At 36.7% G+C, this 16727-nt stretch overlaps 1 protein-coding gene across 3 annotated transcripts in view; it reads right to left on the minus strand.

The window, feature by feature from the left end:
- LOC127855585 (probable thiopurine S-methyltransferase) overlaps positions 1 to 16727 on the minus strand; it is a 288200-nt gene that overhangs the window by 9708 nt on the left and 261765 nt on the right. For all 3 annotated transcript variants that reach the window (XM_052391321.1, XM_052391319.1, XM_052391318.1), the window contains exons 2-5: positions 5055 to 5187; positions 3456 to 3548; positions 1564 to 1693; positions 895 to 950 (exon numbers count right to left, since the gene is read on the minus strand). In XM_052391321.1, coding sequence (XP_052247281.1) covers positions 895 to 950; positions 1564 to 1693; positions 3456 to 3548; positions 5055 to 5187 — 412 coding nt within the window. The remainder of the gene's footprint in view (positions 1 to 894; positions 951 to 1563; positions 1694 to 3455; positions 3549 to 5054; positions 5188 to 16727) is intronic.

Raw genomic sequence — 16727 nt, forward strand, 5'->3', positions numbered from 1 at the left:
AAATAGAAGAACATAATCGGGAACAATTATTGTGAAACACATGCTTTTCCTTATAACCATGTTCCTGATGAAATGAATTGAGCCGTGCTCTGTGAAAAAGGGATTTAATGCATGTGCGTAAAGTGTCTTCCCAGATTAGCCTGTGCAGTCCGGCCAACATGTAGTACTTTCTTTACGTACAAAGAATTATTGTTATTACAATTTTTCAAATTTGAACGGATCATACAAGATGGGATGTATCCCAGGCCATCCCAGTTTCTAGACGGAAACCACATACACTACCACTTTCCCACTCAGAAGCAAAGTGAAAATGGCTATGTGAAAACAGCATAAAACCAGAACAGCCTGCAAATAACTCACAGTCTTTTCAGGTTTTATGCTGTTTGCTGCTCATCAGTATCTAAGGGTTGGAAATGAAGCCTTAAAAACTTGCATCTAGTAAGAAAGGTCTTTAATAAAATTCAACTTTCTACTGGACTACATAAGCGTAAAAATACATATCTAAATGGTAAAGGGCCACACAAATAAGACCATTTCGATGTGTTTGATTTACCCAACTTAAAATATGATTTTGGATTTTTGATCTGTCATACGATGTGCACGCTTGTTTTGGAGATAAATTTCGTAGACTTAAAACGTGAGAAATATGACCATAATCTTGCCGGTGCAGTAAAGCATATTATGTGTGAAGATAAAGGGATACTTCATTTCTTAAAAGAAGGCATTACTCTTTATAGATGCTGAAAAACAACACTCTACTTGCGCAGATATGAACATTCTACTCGGCGTCATGAACGAGATTGTTCTGCATAAAAATTGTTCTGCTTAAAAATACGCCACTTACGTTTGAAGGAAGACGTACTAATGAAGCTTGGCGTCGTGCGTCATACTTACTTTGGTAGCTCAAAACAATCGCATCTGTAAAGCTTGATAGGTGAACCATCTGTTGCCTGCAAACAATATTCACCGTGTTTAAATATTGTAGATACGACGTTAATTTCCAATTGACTGTTCTAAAAAGCATTTCAAACTATCGCATGTTTTGTTCAAGTACACAATTGGTAAATCACGTTTAATAAATATTTATGGACATATTTAAAAAAAAATGTTTGCGGATATACGGGGTTTTAAACGGGATAATACATATTTATTGGTGGCATTAAAGCATGGTGTTTAAACATGTTATAAACTATTCTTCACAGAAACGCCAGTTAATTGGAACATAATTGACAGCACGACGTTCTCATGTGTAGAAATACAATCCACGACTGCAATGGATATTGTATCGTTTTTTCTCCGGGCACCAGGGCGTCACAAGTTTTCTTGTCTTACAAACCATGATAAAGAAAAAGTTAAATAAAAAATATTACCCCAGCATCTATAGCTGATATTTTTGTAACTGAGGATACAGTGTATACTTTTTTCTTAATTGAGCTTTGAACGTTGGATTCCTTTTTGCATTTAAAAAGTGAACTGTAATTTTATAACCGTGTGTATCATATATATCTGTTAATAGAAACATCAGCGTGCATCGTGTACGCATGACTGTGATGTATGACGTACGGTATAGAGCGCCCCATCCACACCATCTAGCGAATGAGAGGTGTACGGTATGTTGTTCTCCTCAAAGAACTGGCGGCACGCGCTGTCCACACATTCATTGCCCACCACCTCGTGACCTTGGTCCAGTAACCTGTCGGGGGAAACAGGGCGATTGAATTTAATAGAACTTGAACTATAACTTACTCATAATAATACGTGACGTCATTTATTTGTCAAGGAACAGGCTAATCTGGGATGACACTTAACGCACATGCATTAAGCCCAGTTTTCTCAGAACGCGACACATTTATGTAAAAGTAAATTGACAGTTTTTTGTCATCTTAAAATGCTAATCAAACATTCTGAGTCACGACATACTCATGTACATGTATTGAATGAAAGTATTTTCATTATAAACTAAGAAAAATAAGTATGCCGTTGTTACATTGTTAATGCATTGGCTATGATGTTAATGTCCTGTTAATAATCCGGTATTCGTCAGGTTTGGACTACCAAACGCGTAACACTCAATATGCGCTATTTTATTAGAAATAAAATGTGGTATGTTTATATATCGAATATCGTAATGTGTTGATAGATTGCTGTTACGGTTTGTCATATGTTCGTATCAATGCGTATATGCATCTTGTGAAAGACTACAGCAGTATTTCGATTTTATTTGAAATTCAGAATTGCCCTTCGCATTATTTAACGAGCTTGTTTACTTGTAGCATGTAACATGGATGCGAGTAGATGAAATGATGCACACGTCAGCGAACTTTCAATGAAAGCACTCTTTTTCATAGCCAGGCGTCTTTATGCCACCACATGGCACAAGATGGCTGAACGTCAGGGGAAAATAGTCTACTTTGGGCTATTTGTGGAGCGTCCATGCCACGTTGCGACATAAGCGTTACGATGTTTCGGCGATATAAGTCAATGCAATTCAACGTATAATTATCAAAATGGGTTTACATTATGAATTTCGGACCACGGTTTTACCCCCTGTGCTAGCGGCAGCGAAGAGCAAACAGCGCCCATGTTGTATTTATTTATGAATATCACTTGCCTACAGATAAATGAAAATAAACAAGACAGATTCTATACAAATATATGGCCGATTTAGGGGGGATTAGAATTTAGACCCACTATGCGACGTGTTTAACGAAAACCTTTTGAAATTTAGCGCGTCTCTGTACAATAGTTTATTTATTAGTGCATTAAAAGGCAGCGGCGGGCGGGATTCGCTTGCAATAAAGGGATTAAGTCAACTTGTCTTCGCTAGCGTGCGCATTTAACGAAGTGTTTAAAATACTATTTCGAATGCCCCAGTGTAGTAAGACGATGACAGCGCAAAAATAACATGACTTTGTTAAACGTTTTCGTAATAGAACCTGTTTTTTATATATAATATAACAAGCAATGAAAGTGGACGAAATGTAAATTATTGCAAGTATGCGTAATTTCAGATGAACGCTCTTAGAAATTTGATATATGAGTGCAACCTTAACATATGATTAATGATTCTCATTCGGCCTGATGAAAATAACGCGGAACCTGAACCCGTCAAATGGAACATCGTGCAAAAAATTAAATGCATTTTTAAAGCAGAGAAGCAACTAATCAGTGAGCACCTACCACTTCGCTAATATAACGTATGGAATTATATTCATTTCCTTGTCAACAAGTCTTTCATAAACTCGACACTATTGCTTGCTGATGAATTTCGAACAAATGTTTTTACCTTGTTTTCTGATAGAGTTGGTGTACGTGTATTTCCTCGTAGACGGTACCAAACACACCAATAATCACGCGACACATCTGATCCGTCGCGGCATAGTGCATGATTTGACGACTTCTTTAATGGCACGGGTTGACGTACATTCTTGTGAATAAGTTCTTTAAAGTCTTACCATTTCATGTCTAGCGTCTTTCCACAAAGAGCGACGAACACAGTCTGTCGCTTCTTCCCGTTGAGAAGCTTGTCTATATACTTCTGGAGCATTCTGAAAAAACAACAACAATATACACAACAAAACGCATCCTCATCATCGCCAGTGTCGCCATCGTCGTTACCAAGATCACCATCATCAAAATTATTAATCAATATTCAAGAAATGACATTATCAACAAAATGTTTAGCACAAACATTTTCATTAAAGTTAATGCAACAAAACAACTGTAAAATGACAGTTTTACAAACTATAAGTTAACATAAAAAGGAACATAGTTAAGCTTATTGTTTTTTATGTGCATCGGTCCACGTTTATTATCACCCGCCATATGCGCAGGGATATTGTTTTGGCGTTGTCCGTCCGTCCGTCCGTCCGTTCGGAGCCATATCTTGGAAGTGCTTTGGCGGATTTCATTGAAACTTGGAATGAGTATATATATGGATAAAAGGATTATGCACGCCTAATGGCATAGTACACCATATGTTAATAACAGAGTTATGGCCCTTTGTATCTTGAAAAAATGCTTTTGTGTGTCCGGAGCCATATCTTGGAAGTGCTTTGGCTGATTTTATTGAAACTTGGTATGAGTATATATATGGATAAGAGGATGAAGCACGCCAAATAGCATTGTACACCATCTGTTCATAAAGGAATTATGGCCCTTTGTATTTTGAAAAAATGCTTTTTTGAGTGTCAAATATAACACTTTTGTGTCCAGAAGCATATTGGCGGGGGATATCAATTCAACGAATTTGCTTGTTAAAACAACTGTCAATATACATTGTATATTTGCACACAACATTTATAGTGCATGTTAATATGCTATCGGACAGCACTGTACGTTTACGACATGGACATAGACCAGTTAAGATTGGTCAACTGCATGCAATTTCAAAGCCACTGCATTCACCCTGAAAATCTACTAGCTAATTATTGAATTCGCCTTATTCGGTATTTCTTGTCAGATTTGTGTCAGAAGCATGCGTAATGCCATATGTATGCGCCATATGCATGCGCAATGCCATATGTATGCTCTATATACATGCGCAATGCCATATGTATGCTCTACATGCATGCGAAATGCCATATGTATGCGCGATATGCATGCGCAATGCCATATGTATGCGCGATATGCATGCGCAATGCTATATGTATGCGCGATATACATGTGTAATGCCATACGTATGCGTGATATAATGCGCAATGCCATATGTATGCGCGATATGCATGCGCAATGCCATATGTATGCGCGATGTGCATGCGCAATGTAATATGCATGCGCAATATGGATGCGCAATGCCATATGTATGCGCGATATACATGCGCAATCAGACAGGTAATTTATAGCACACTTACTACATCGAATATATGTTCGCATTTTAAATAAAAACGTCGAACATCATTTAATGATGTTCCCGATGATAAGCGGTATTAACATTGTTAGAACACCCCTTACGCCTTTTTGATTGCGTAAAACAAACACACTTTGTCGCGTTATTAATGCGATAACCAAAAAACTAGTTACAAGTAATTACAAAAATACACGGGGGTACGTACGGGTGCACTTTGGGCATGTGAAACTTAGTCTGGTTAAGGGACCAGCGATAGTCCCAGTCGTCCACCGACATGTTCGTGACGTCCTCATAGTCGCCGAATTGGTTCAACTTTCGGTTGGGGGCACCGAGGCCGTCTGGAGAAAAAGTAAACACAGTCTTATTTATCTGAGATATTAACTCCATGACACTATATTCTCACATCTTTTTATATAAAGAAGGAATGTAGTTGACAATTGTTAATAGTTTTATTTGCTCGTTCGTCAAAAAGTTGTAACTCTGTTACTCTTGTATCTTCAATGCAATTGAGTAATTAAATATTAATTAAATTGAATGCGTTTTAATTCCCTTTTATTATTGTTTAATTTGAGTTACAATGCTATGACGTTACATTTTATTTACACTTAAATGTATTATGAATATTGCTGGGCCATGTGTGAGGTTGAGCGCTCTATAACCAGGTTTAAACCCCCAATGCTTTGCATTGACCGTTCCAAGGCGGTGACCCCAGCTTTATTCATATTTTGTGTTTATGTTGGTTTGTATTGTGCTGTATTGTGCTGTTTTGTACTGTTTGGGCAATCGGTCACTTGCCTTAAATAAAGGACCAACTAATTGTTTTTAATGAAAATTCAATACTGTTTCAGCAGCTGGAGTTTCACTTCTTTATATTATATAAAATCATGTCTAGTTTGTACTACACAGGACGTAACCATTTCATACCGTACTGTGCTGTACCGGACCTTATTGTACTGAACCCTACCGCACCATTCCATCATGTATGGCCTATATATTTTAACTCGATTGCACTTAAGGTCTAAAGAATATGAACACACTATCGATAACGTTTCCTGGCAAACAAAAGTCTTCGAACGTTCCCTGGGTGGGCATTGACTCCGGTATCTCCGATGTCGCTACACGAACTCCAGACTTACTATAACATCGGACCGTTCCTTTTCATAATATGCGAATGGCCATACTTACATTCACATTGATAACTGAATTCGGACAAGACTCAAATGTTGTCTGTTTCCACAATCAATAATATGTAATGTCATTATCAGTCTTGCTTGAAATCCCAAGCGTTAAAAATTCAACGAGGACAGAAGGATGCCTAGATTTCTCCAATAACATGCACAACTGTTTTATTTCTTGTATCATACTTCTTTTTTCTTAAAAAACAACAACATAATACTATTTCGAGCGGCATCCACATCGATATCGACATGCAATTTAAATAGTTGTTTTTTTGCGGTCCCCTTAAACCCCCTCCCCCCCCAAAAAAAAATAAAATAAATAAAAATGAATAAATAAATGGTTTACAATTTAAATATTTGACATCTAAAACAGTGTGTTATACAAAAGTCTTTAAAAATTCCTTGTTAAAACTAGTTCCGTTCACTTATATTTGTTTGTTTAATCAATAATTTTATCATCACCAAAATTATCATAAGAAATCGATAAGGTATCTGAATTAAAAAGGCACTGGCTTTTTAGAGTAAAATATACTTCAAGCTTAAGTTACTTGATAATAATTAATAACCTCTGTATTTTATTGATTAATATATCTAACATACACACAATGTTTAGGTTTTAAATACAGAAGCAGTTGTCGTGCCCCCCCCCCTCCCAAAAAAAAGCTAATCAAAGTTTTAAAAATACTCAATGCTTGTTCCATCTAAATACATAACCCTGGACGAAAACCAGGACGAAAAGTGTTCATTTGAAACAAAAATTAGACCCAATATAACCCAAAGTTCTGTGTCCGACACGCACACCATGCATTTAAGTATTATGACATTGACAAAAATATTTGATAATATTTGCAGAGTGTTAACTTTAAATTGAATAGAAAACCTTTTGAATTGAATTCGCATGTTGGCTTCACATTCAGAGTATTTTTATAACTTCAAACATTTAAAATAAGAAGAATCACAGTTTTTAAAGGCGGAGTAAACATTTCACCCTCATTAGCCCGTATGAAAAAGACCTACGCAGTGTTAAGGATTAAATCGAAATAATTTTTCAAAGTCATAGACGCGGAACATATTTATGACAGCGCATTTTATTTGTGCATTGTTACTATGATACTAACTTAGATTTCATATTGACATGATACATCGACGTTTAAGATATTCAATTTATTATTTCATCTTCTTTTTCGAAATGTCACTGATATTTCAAATATATTTATAGACATTTTTAATGTTGAAAATTTATGATCACGTTTATGTTTTGTGCAGCAAGCGTCAACATCAAACTTTGTTATTATGTTTCGCTATAAATTGCCATTTTCAACACTGATAGTATCATTTTGTCGCCGCGTTTATGGGAATACGACTTTTAAAAGAATTTCAATACTTCCAATTAGAATCTGCATATACCGAACGATGCTAGCAATGCCCATATTCACTAGCTTATTCTTAGACGTAAAGCGAGATTATACGATTTTGTGAAATATTTATGAATTCATATAAAATATGTAAAAAACTTATTATACATATATTTCAATATAAATTAAATAAAAGTTAAGAAGAACATGTGTCAAAAAATGCGAAATAAGCCAGATATTTAATTCTGAAGTCGAAAATGTCGGTACAGTTGAATTCGGCAGCACGTATATCATGCATATACGATGTGAATCTAAATTTTGTTTTAGTGCAGATTCGTTCATACGTCACAAAGACACAATTTTGTTTTACGGATAATGTTAATTTCCTGCAACGATATATATTCATACGACACACGAACACTTATATATGTAATGTATGTATTATACCAGTCGTGATATTTTAATCAATGTAAACTAATAATTGTAAAACATCCAGTATTTTAGAACTTTTGTTGCGAATTTGCCTGCCTTCGATCAGTTTGTTAATAATTATAGTAGAGTGTAACCATTGCTTTAAACGGCATCGTTCTCTTACCGCTATTCGGATAAAATAGATCGGACGCTAGCATTTTCAATTTGGGTAATACCTATATTTTTATTCTGAAATTAAAATTACAATTTGCAGTAATGCCTTACAATATCACTTTTTACTGCATTACTATAATGGGTAACTCACTAATGAAAATTGAATATTGTTGAATAGTATCTCATTGCTGTTTCATAAGGCTGAAGAAAATTAGTTTTCACCCATTTTGTAGAATAGTTTCGTCTAGGTTATCACGTGACTTGTCTGTATATAGACAGTGGCTTCTCTGCATTAGGAGGATTTCGAAGTTGGTTCTTAAGGCGTAAACATCGAATATTATTAGGTAAATAACTGTAGCTTTCTGTCTACTGAGTAATTCCACATTGTGGTCGGAAAAGTGAGAGAAATAGTTGTTAGCAAGGGCTTGTCTGCTGAGTAAACCTAGGTGGAAAAGCGACAGTCTATATCTAACGCTTACAGTTTAAGCTTTGACGTTCGTCTACGCAAATAGTCCCAGACCAGTTTCATCCATAGTTTCAGACTAGTCTCATCTATAGTTTCAAATCAGTCTCATCCATAGTATCAGACTAGGCGCATAGTCTCAGTCCAGTTTCATCCATAGTTTCAGGCTAGGCTCATCCATAGTTTCAAACCAGTCTCATCCATAGTTTTAGACTAGTATCATCCGTAGTCGCAAACCAGGTTCATACATAGTTTCAGACCAGTTTCATCCATAGTTTAGACTAGTTTCATCAATAGTTTAAGACCAGTTTCATCCATTGTCCCAGACCAGGCTCATCCATAGTTTCAGACTAGGCCCATCCATAGTCTAAGACCAGGCTCGTCCGTTGTTCTTATTAATTAGTTTGTTATATTGACCCGGTTTTGTTGATTTGTACTGTGATTTATTGTATGCACCAATCATTGTTCCAAATCCGTTGTTTCTAATCACACTGGTAAAGCAGCCAGGCGAAAATATTATATATCCTTAGACAGCGTGAATTTCAGTCTTGTTAAAGTCACCTTGCACGTTACAAAATTTGGCGCCCAACGTGGGGCACATTAGAACGTCATTGGACATTCGCTTATTCACGACCCGATCATGGACATTAGTCGGAACAGAGAATTAGAGCTTGAAAATAGCATGCTAAGACGAGAGCTGCATAACTTGCAGCTAGAAAATGAGATAAAAAGGATGCAGCATGAGATTGATGAAACCAGCATGAGACTCGAAATGTTGGCATCGACGCCATTCAGAACAGATATAGAACGTGGCAGATCGGAAGTTTACTCATTAAGGGACGGTATAAAGTCTGAGAAGAAAATATCATCAACGACTCTGATGCTCGGTTCTTCTCCAAAACCAAGGAGGTTACTGCCCAAGACGCCAGTCAATGGTGCATCTAGGATGGACATGGCCTGTCAAACTGAACAGATAAAAGACAACAGACTTGATAGATTTGTTACCAAGCGGAAACCTGAATCACATATGTTGGACAGGGAACCAGCCGGTCCAACATCAAGGGACGAGCCCCCAACAACTTCGAAGCATGGGGTGAAGGTTAAGCCAGCCACATACGATGGGGTCGGATCATGGGCCGACTACAAGGCGCATTTTGAAGCCTGTGCAAAGCTCAACGGTTGGGACAGTGACCAGAAAGCAATGTATCTATCTGTGTCTCTCAGGGGACAGGCACAGGGAGTGTATGGAAACTTAGCATCTAAGGATGCAACGTATGAAGACTTGGTGCGAGCGCTTGAAGAGAGATTTGCTCCGCCTTATCAAACTGAGTGGTATAGAGAGCAGCTCAAAGAACGGCAGCAGCGAGCGACAGAAACAGAACGGCAGCAGCGAGCGACAGAAACAATGGCGGAACTTGGTCAGGACATTCGCAGACTGACCAACCTGGCCTATCCAAAAGCGCCCCAAGATGTGAAGGAGACGCTCGCAATGGAACAGTTTGTAGACGCACTAGTAAACTCAGAAATGCGCCTGAAAATTAAGCAATCCAGACCTGTAGATCTCAATGATGCTGTACGACATGTCGTCGAACTTGAGTCGTTCTACAGGGATGAACGTCGTCAGCAAGGCATGGTGAGATCTACTGTAACTCAACCTCACTCCAGTACGAACGAGATGGACGAAATGCGAAACACAATAAAAGGTTTGCAGAAAACTATAGATGAGATGAGTAAACGTCCGAAAAATGTTTAATCGGATAAAAGACAAGGATATAGGCAACCGTCTCAGCACATCCAAACCTATCCAAATTCTAGCAGACAGACCCCGCCTATCGCTAATCTGAAATGTTTTATTTGTGGATCAGACAAACATTTTAAGAGAGATTGTCCCCAACAAAGAGGCTTTAATAATTCCAAACACAACGATATGCCATCCAACGTCAGAAAAACTAGCATGATTAGTTCAGCAGGAATGTATGCGACGGGACAGGTTGATGGTCGAAATGTTGAGTGTTTGGTAGACACTGGCGCCACACTCACTTTGATATCATGCGATCTTTGGGATCTTATTAGGGATAAGCATCAGCTGTCGAGTTTTGAAACAACGCTCATTAGTGCAAGTGGGAATAACTTGACAGTTACAGGGAGTACAGAGATCGCAATTGAATTTGCAGGGAAGTTTTATCCCATTAGAGTTGTGATTGCTAAGCTAGACGTCGACCTTGTTTTGGGTATCGATTTCATGAAAAATCACCAAGCTATGATAGATATGAATCAGGATTTGCTGGTATTAGGTAAAAACGAAATTGACATGCATTGTATTGGGGACGTCAAGCATCGTCCCGGACAAAAGCATCGAAACGCCGATGGTTTGAGTAGAATTCCCTGTCGTCAGTGCGGACTATCAGGACGTATAAATACCGTTGGTATGGTCAAGTGCGCCATGACGAAGGAGAATGTGATCTGTGGGTTGTGTGATTAGGTGTTTAAGAAGCAGGATTATTTGCAAAAACACCTTAAGATCCAGCACGGCATCGATAAGAAGGCCAATAAGAAGAAGTCGGAGGATGCAATGAGTACCTGCAGTATTGGAGAGGATCCATGTGTTGAATTGGATTTCACTGTGGAGAATGAGGAACGGTTTGATGCAAATGATCAAAACATGAGTGTTGGAAGTAAGGAAGTTGCGTTGAAGGAGTTGGATGAGAATGCTTATGCGGTCCTGAAAACGCCAATGCCGTTACCGCGCACAGTGATTGACGAAGATGGATTAGAAGCAGCGCCTACGAAGAGAAAGGCCACGCCACCATTGCCACCAGGAATCAAAAAAAGGATAGAGACTGTTAACAATGAAAGTTTGAAAAAGAAGTGTGAGATAATCATCAAACAGGACATGACTGAGTTAAGTAAGAGGCATAGCGTTACGGTTAAAGAGGATGGGGAGGACGTATTCGCAAACTCGGTGCTAGTGAGGAGGGACATGGCGACTGGCACCAACAGTTTCAATATTGGCCAGTACCTGCGGGCCAGAAACATCTGCCCGTGTAGTTAGCGGATTGAGCTCGACGATAATGGACGTGTTAGGTTTGAACTAGATATGGAGTGATTTGATCTTCAAACTTCGTGCATTCAGAGGGATACGAGCCCCTAATTATACTATGACAATGTTGAACCCTTACTAAGAGGATTGTGTTGTTGTATTGTTGTTTTTTTTGTGTGTGCTTTTTTTTGTTTGTTAGACGTATGTATTAGAAGTCAAGTTTGTATCGCGGTGGGAAAACATTTAAAAATAGTTCTGTAATTGATTCGTCTGATTTGTTTCGATGTTGTTGTTTGTTTTGTTTTTGCTATTCGGATAAAATAGATCGGACGCTAGCATTTTCAATTTGGGTAATACATATATTTTTATTCTGAAATTAATAATACAATTTGCAGTAATGCCTTACAATATCACTTTTTACTGCATGACTATAATGGGTAACTCACTAATGAGAATTGAATATTGTTGAATAGTATCTCATTGCTGTTTCATAAGGCTGAAGTAAATTAGTTTTCACCCATTTTGTAGAATAGTTTCGTGTAGGCTCATAAATAGTCTCAGACCAGTTTCATCCATAGTTTCAGACTAGTCTCATCCATAGTTTCAAACCAGTCTCATCCATAGTTTTAGACTGGTATCATCCGTAGTCTCAAACCAGGTTCATCCATAGTTTCAGACCAGTTTCATCCATAGTTTCAGACTAGTTTCATCCATAGTTTTAGACCAGTTTCATCCATTGTCCCAGACCAGGCTCATCCATAGTTTCAGACTAGGCCCATCCATAGTCTAAGACCAGGCTTGTCCGTTGTTCTTATTGATTAGTTTGTTATATTGACCCGGTTTTGTTGATTTCTACTGTGATTTATTGTATGCACCAATCATTGTTCCAAATCCTTTGTTTCTAATCACACTGGTAAAGCAGCCAGGCGAAAATATTATATATCCTTAGACAGCGTGAATTTCAGTCTTGTTAAAGTCACCTTGCACGTTACACTTTATTCGTCTATCGCGGTTGACGGTCCCTTAAACCCTTTACCCCTTATGAAAGCACTTTAATGGTTTGTAGTCCCATAGAAAATCTAATTGAATTATATAAATATTCTTTACTACAATCAAGTTTTTAAGGCTTCATTTCAACTTTAAGAAATTGATGAGCAGCAAACAGCAAAAAACCTGAACAGACTGCGAGTTCTGGTTTTATGCATGCTGCAATAGCCATTTTGGCATTGCTTCTGATGGGGGAAACTGTAAAATTAATGGTATATTTTTGCGGGCTTCTTCAGCAATCTCGTTTTGACCATTTGCATGAAACAAAAAAGGTTTGATAGTTTCAAAATAATCGGTTTTCAACGCGTGAACACTTTTGAATGTTGTCTGTATATCATTTACTATTATTATATATAATCACATTGTAACGATCAGATGTGTGTATATGCAACATATTTTTTATGCATTTTTTCAATATTCAATTTATGTAGCACAAAACTATAAAAAAAAAATAAAAAAAATTGTTTATTTACCCATTTATTCCTAGCGTCTAGAAAGAAAGGCCTTGGCAAACAGCGTAGACCCAGATGAGACGCCACATGATGCGGCGTCTCATCAGGGTCTGCGCTGTTTGCTTAAAGGAATTTCTGTAAGAAATATTCTAACTTCAGAAATAAATATACTAGACAACCCTAATTTGGGAAATAAATTGATCCATTTAAGAAGGATGGGAGAGTCCACTAGGCATAAATGGGTTAATGAAAAAAGGACGCTTCTGTTATAAAATTAGGACGCTGTGTATAATTTAGAAACTTTGTACCACTTTCAGATGCAACGTACATATTAGGAACATGCATGAGTATTCATGTTGTTGGAAATCCTTACAATGTGATATAAATAATTCACATCGAATATTGCGCTGACATTAACGTAACTCTTTAACATTGTTAGGTAGATCGATCAATGGCTTCGAACGACTTGCTGAATTATTTATTGTTTTTTGAATGGCGATGATTTGAGGTTAATGTTTATTTACACGTAATACTATTTGGAATAGATAATGCATAAGCGTGGATAGAGGCTGGTAATCGACCGGTTTAAACCCTTATAATTTGCTTTTGATTTTCTAACTAGGTGACCCTAATTTTAATAATATTTTTAATGTTTAATGTACGTGTTGCATGTATTCTCATGTTTTTTTTAGACAAATGTTCATTTCGCATAAATAAAAGACATACTGAGGTGTACCAAAGTTTCTCACCTGATATTAAATCGGGAATGCCTCCGTTGTATTTTAAAGGCTTGTGTTAATGACTATTAAACTCACAATTTTCAAACAGTTTTTTCATGGATCTCGAAAAGAAAGTCAATCATGTATTTGTTGTCGAAATATAATATTCGGCCAGATATGCACATGTTTTAAATTGTATTGTCATTTATAAAAACAACCTTTTTATCAAGAAAATAAAACGTAACAATCGTGTACTAGCTTTGTTTATTTGTAATACGGAAAACATCGGTAAAATCGTCTAATACTTCTACTATCGCACTACTAGATATAATAGTGCTAATCTATATAAAGTAATAATGGACGGTGTGAATTTGAGTAAAATACACGCGCAAAACAATTAAAATTTCACATTTAATGGGTATATACGCAAAGCACATTTTCCATTGCATGGAGGGTAATCCTTTAATATTTCAATGAGTCTATATTTACACACAATATGAACATAGTTTTTACAAAGTAATCAATGGACATACTCGTCTTTTGAGACGTTAGGCTCTAAGTTGGTAGATGAACGTTTATTACTGACTTTGAAACAGTCATTTTAATCTTTCGATTATACTTACCTAATACTAAGCGTTGGTTTTAATTATATTTTAAATTGAACAAGGTGCAAGGTACAAACTTTTAGGACTTTAAATTCAATCACGTTTTAAAGGCCGTAATTTAATGTAATTTCTACAGCGGAAGTGATTTGGTATTACAAATTATTTAGCCGACTCTTAGTTTGTTTCCGCGTTGATATTCTGCTTTAACACGCTCTACCTTTCTCTGTCGATTAACCTTTTTCGTCGATTGGTGCGTGTGAACGAAATGAAGATTGGAAATCATTAACCCCGTATGAGTGTCCTTTTTGATGAATGATACCGAATCGTGAACTGAGCAAATAAATGATAACTCTGATAAATCTACAAACACGCCTTAAAAACATCCACTTCTCCTGCACTAAGTGCCACAAGGGCGTTTGATAATAATAACTTGTCAAATATTTTAAGTAATAGTGATAGTTGTTCTCATCGTTCCAGCATCATAATTAAAAGCAACAGTAGATGACGCAGCTGTCAATAATAGCTTTAGGGCAACAGCAACTTCATAAATGACCTTAATTCTACTTACATGTTATTTAGTCACTAAAACTACTACTACTACCTCAAAAACTACTACTTCCTCTTCTACTTCTTCATCTTCTTCTCCTTCGTCTTCTTCTTTCTTTTTCTTCTTCTTCTTCTTCTTCTTCTTCTTTTTCTTCTTCTTCTTCTTCTTCTTTTTTGTTTTTTCTTCTTCTTCTTTTTCTTCTTCTTCTTTTTCTTCTTCTTCTTCTACTACTACTACTACTACTACTACTACTACTACTACTACTACTACTACTACTACTACTACTACTACTTCTACTACTACTACTACTACTACTACTACTTTTACTGCTACTGCTGCTGCTGCTGCTACTACTACTACTACTACTACTACTACTACTACTACTACTACTACTACTACTACTACTACTACTACTAATACTTCTACTACTACTACTACTACTACTACTACTGCTACTACTGCTACTACTTCAACTATTACTACTACTACCACTACTACTACTACTTCTTCTTTTTCATCTTCTTTTTCTACTTCTACTACTTCAACTTCTTTTACTACTACTATTACTTCTGCTAATTCTACTCAACCAACCAAGAAATACAACAACCAAATATAACGCTCTAATCATATTGCCGATGTTTATCACACGCTCCCCCCCCCCCCACCTCTCCTAGCGCACGAGTGTTTCCTCATACTACCGAGTTATGATATGAATATAATTATCTTGTACTACCGAATGACAGATACAGAATGAGAAAATTTTCGCTTCGTCATTGTGAGAACGCAGTTTTCCCACATAGTTGAATACTTGTTGTAACGGATGATCATTTGTTGATAGCCGCTATTAAAATCAAAAACCTTTATGTCATAATCTTCAATAAAAATACAGACGGTAAACATTAGTATTTGTAGCACGTTAAACCAATGCTTATGCATATTTTACGTTTGAAAATTAGTGTCGTTTTACACAGTCTGTTTGAAATATACCGGACTTTAGGCTAGTAAAGTCGATTTCATTAGCGAGTTAAAGCATTTAAATAGGCATCGTCCTTATTGCAAAACACGAACGGATCTTCAAGCAATTATACAATCGTTCAAACATGCATGTCTTTAATTACAGTTTTGAATGAAAAGACATGAATATGGCACATTAGAAAACATACCATCATCGGTAGTCAGATTGAAGTCGCTTTCCAAACGTGTCCGTAACATATGTTCTAAAAATTTAATTTGCTATCATTTGATAGAATTAAAGTATATATTAGTTTAACAAACAAACAAATACAAAAAAACACAGAAAAAAACAACAACACCAAAACATGATGGTTTAAAGATAGTTTGACAAGAACCTCTGACGTTTTAAAAAACAATATTGCAAACAAGTACATATAAAAACAGTTAATTTAATAAAACATCCGATAAATTGTTGATAAAAGAAACGAGATCTTAAATTGAGTCGTGTTCTGAGAAAACTGTGCCTAATGCATGTGCGTAAAGTGTCGTCCCAGATTAGCCTGTGCAGTCCGCACAGGCTAATCAGGGACGACACTTTCCGCTTTTACGGTATTTTTAGTTTCAAGGAAGTCCCTCCTTACCAAAAATCAAGATTAGGCGGAAAGTGTCGTCCCTGATTAGCCTGTGCGGACTGCACAGGCTAATCATGGGTGCCACTTTACGCACATGCATTAAGACCAGTTTTCTCAAAACAAGGCTCTTATTATCAAATCCATATCTGAATTATACACGAGGTGGAAATCTTTTAATGTTTAAAACATGCGACGAGAATAGGGTTCTCTTGATGTTTATTGTTTAACAACGATAACGATTTTTGAGCTCATTCTTTGAATTGGCCTCACCAAACATTTTAATGCCTTTAAGTGTTAAAGA

This window comes from Dreissena polymorpha, chromosome 13 (genome assembly GCF_020536995.1).
Source record: "Dreissena polymorpha isolate Duluth1 chromosome 13, UMN_Dpol_1.0, whole genome shotgun sequence".
Taxonomy (NCBI): Eukaryota; Metazoa; Mollusca; class Bivalvia; order Myida; family Dreissenidae; genus Dreissena; species Dreissena polymorpha.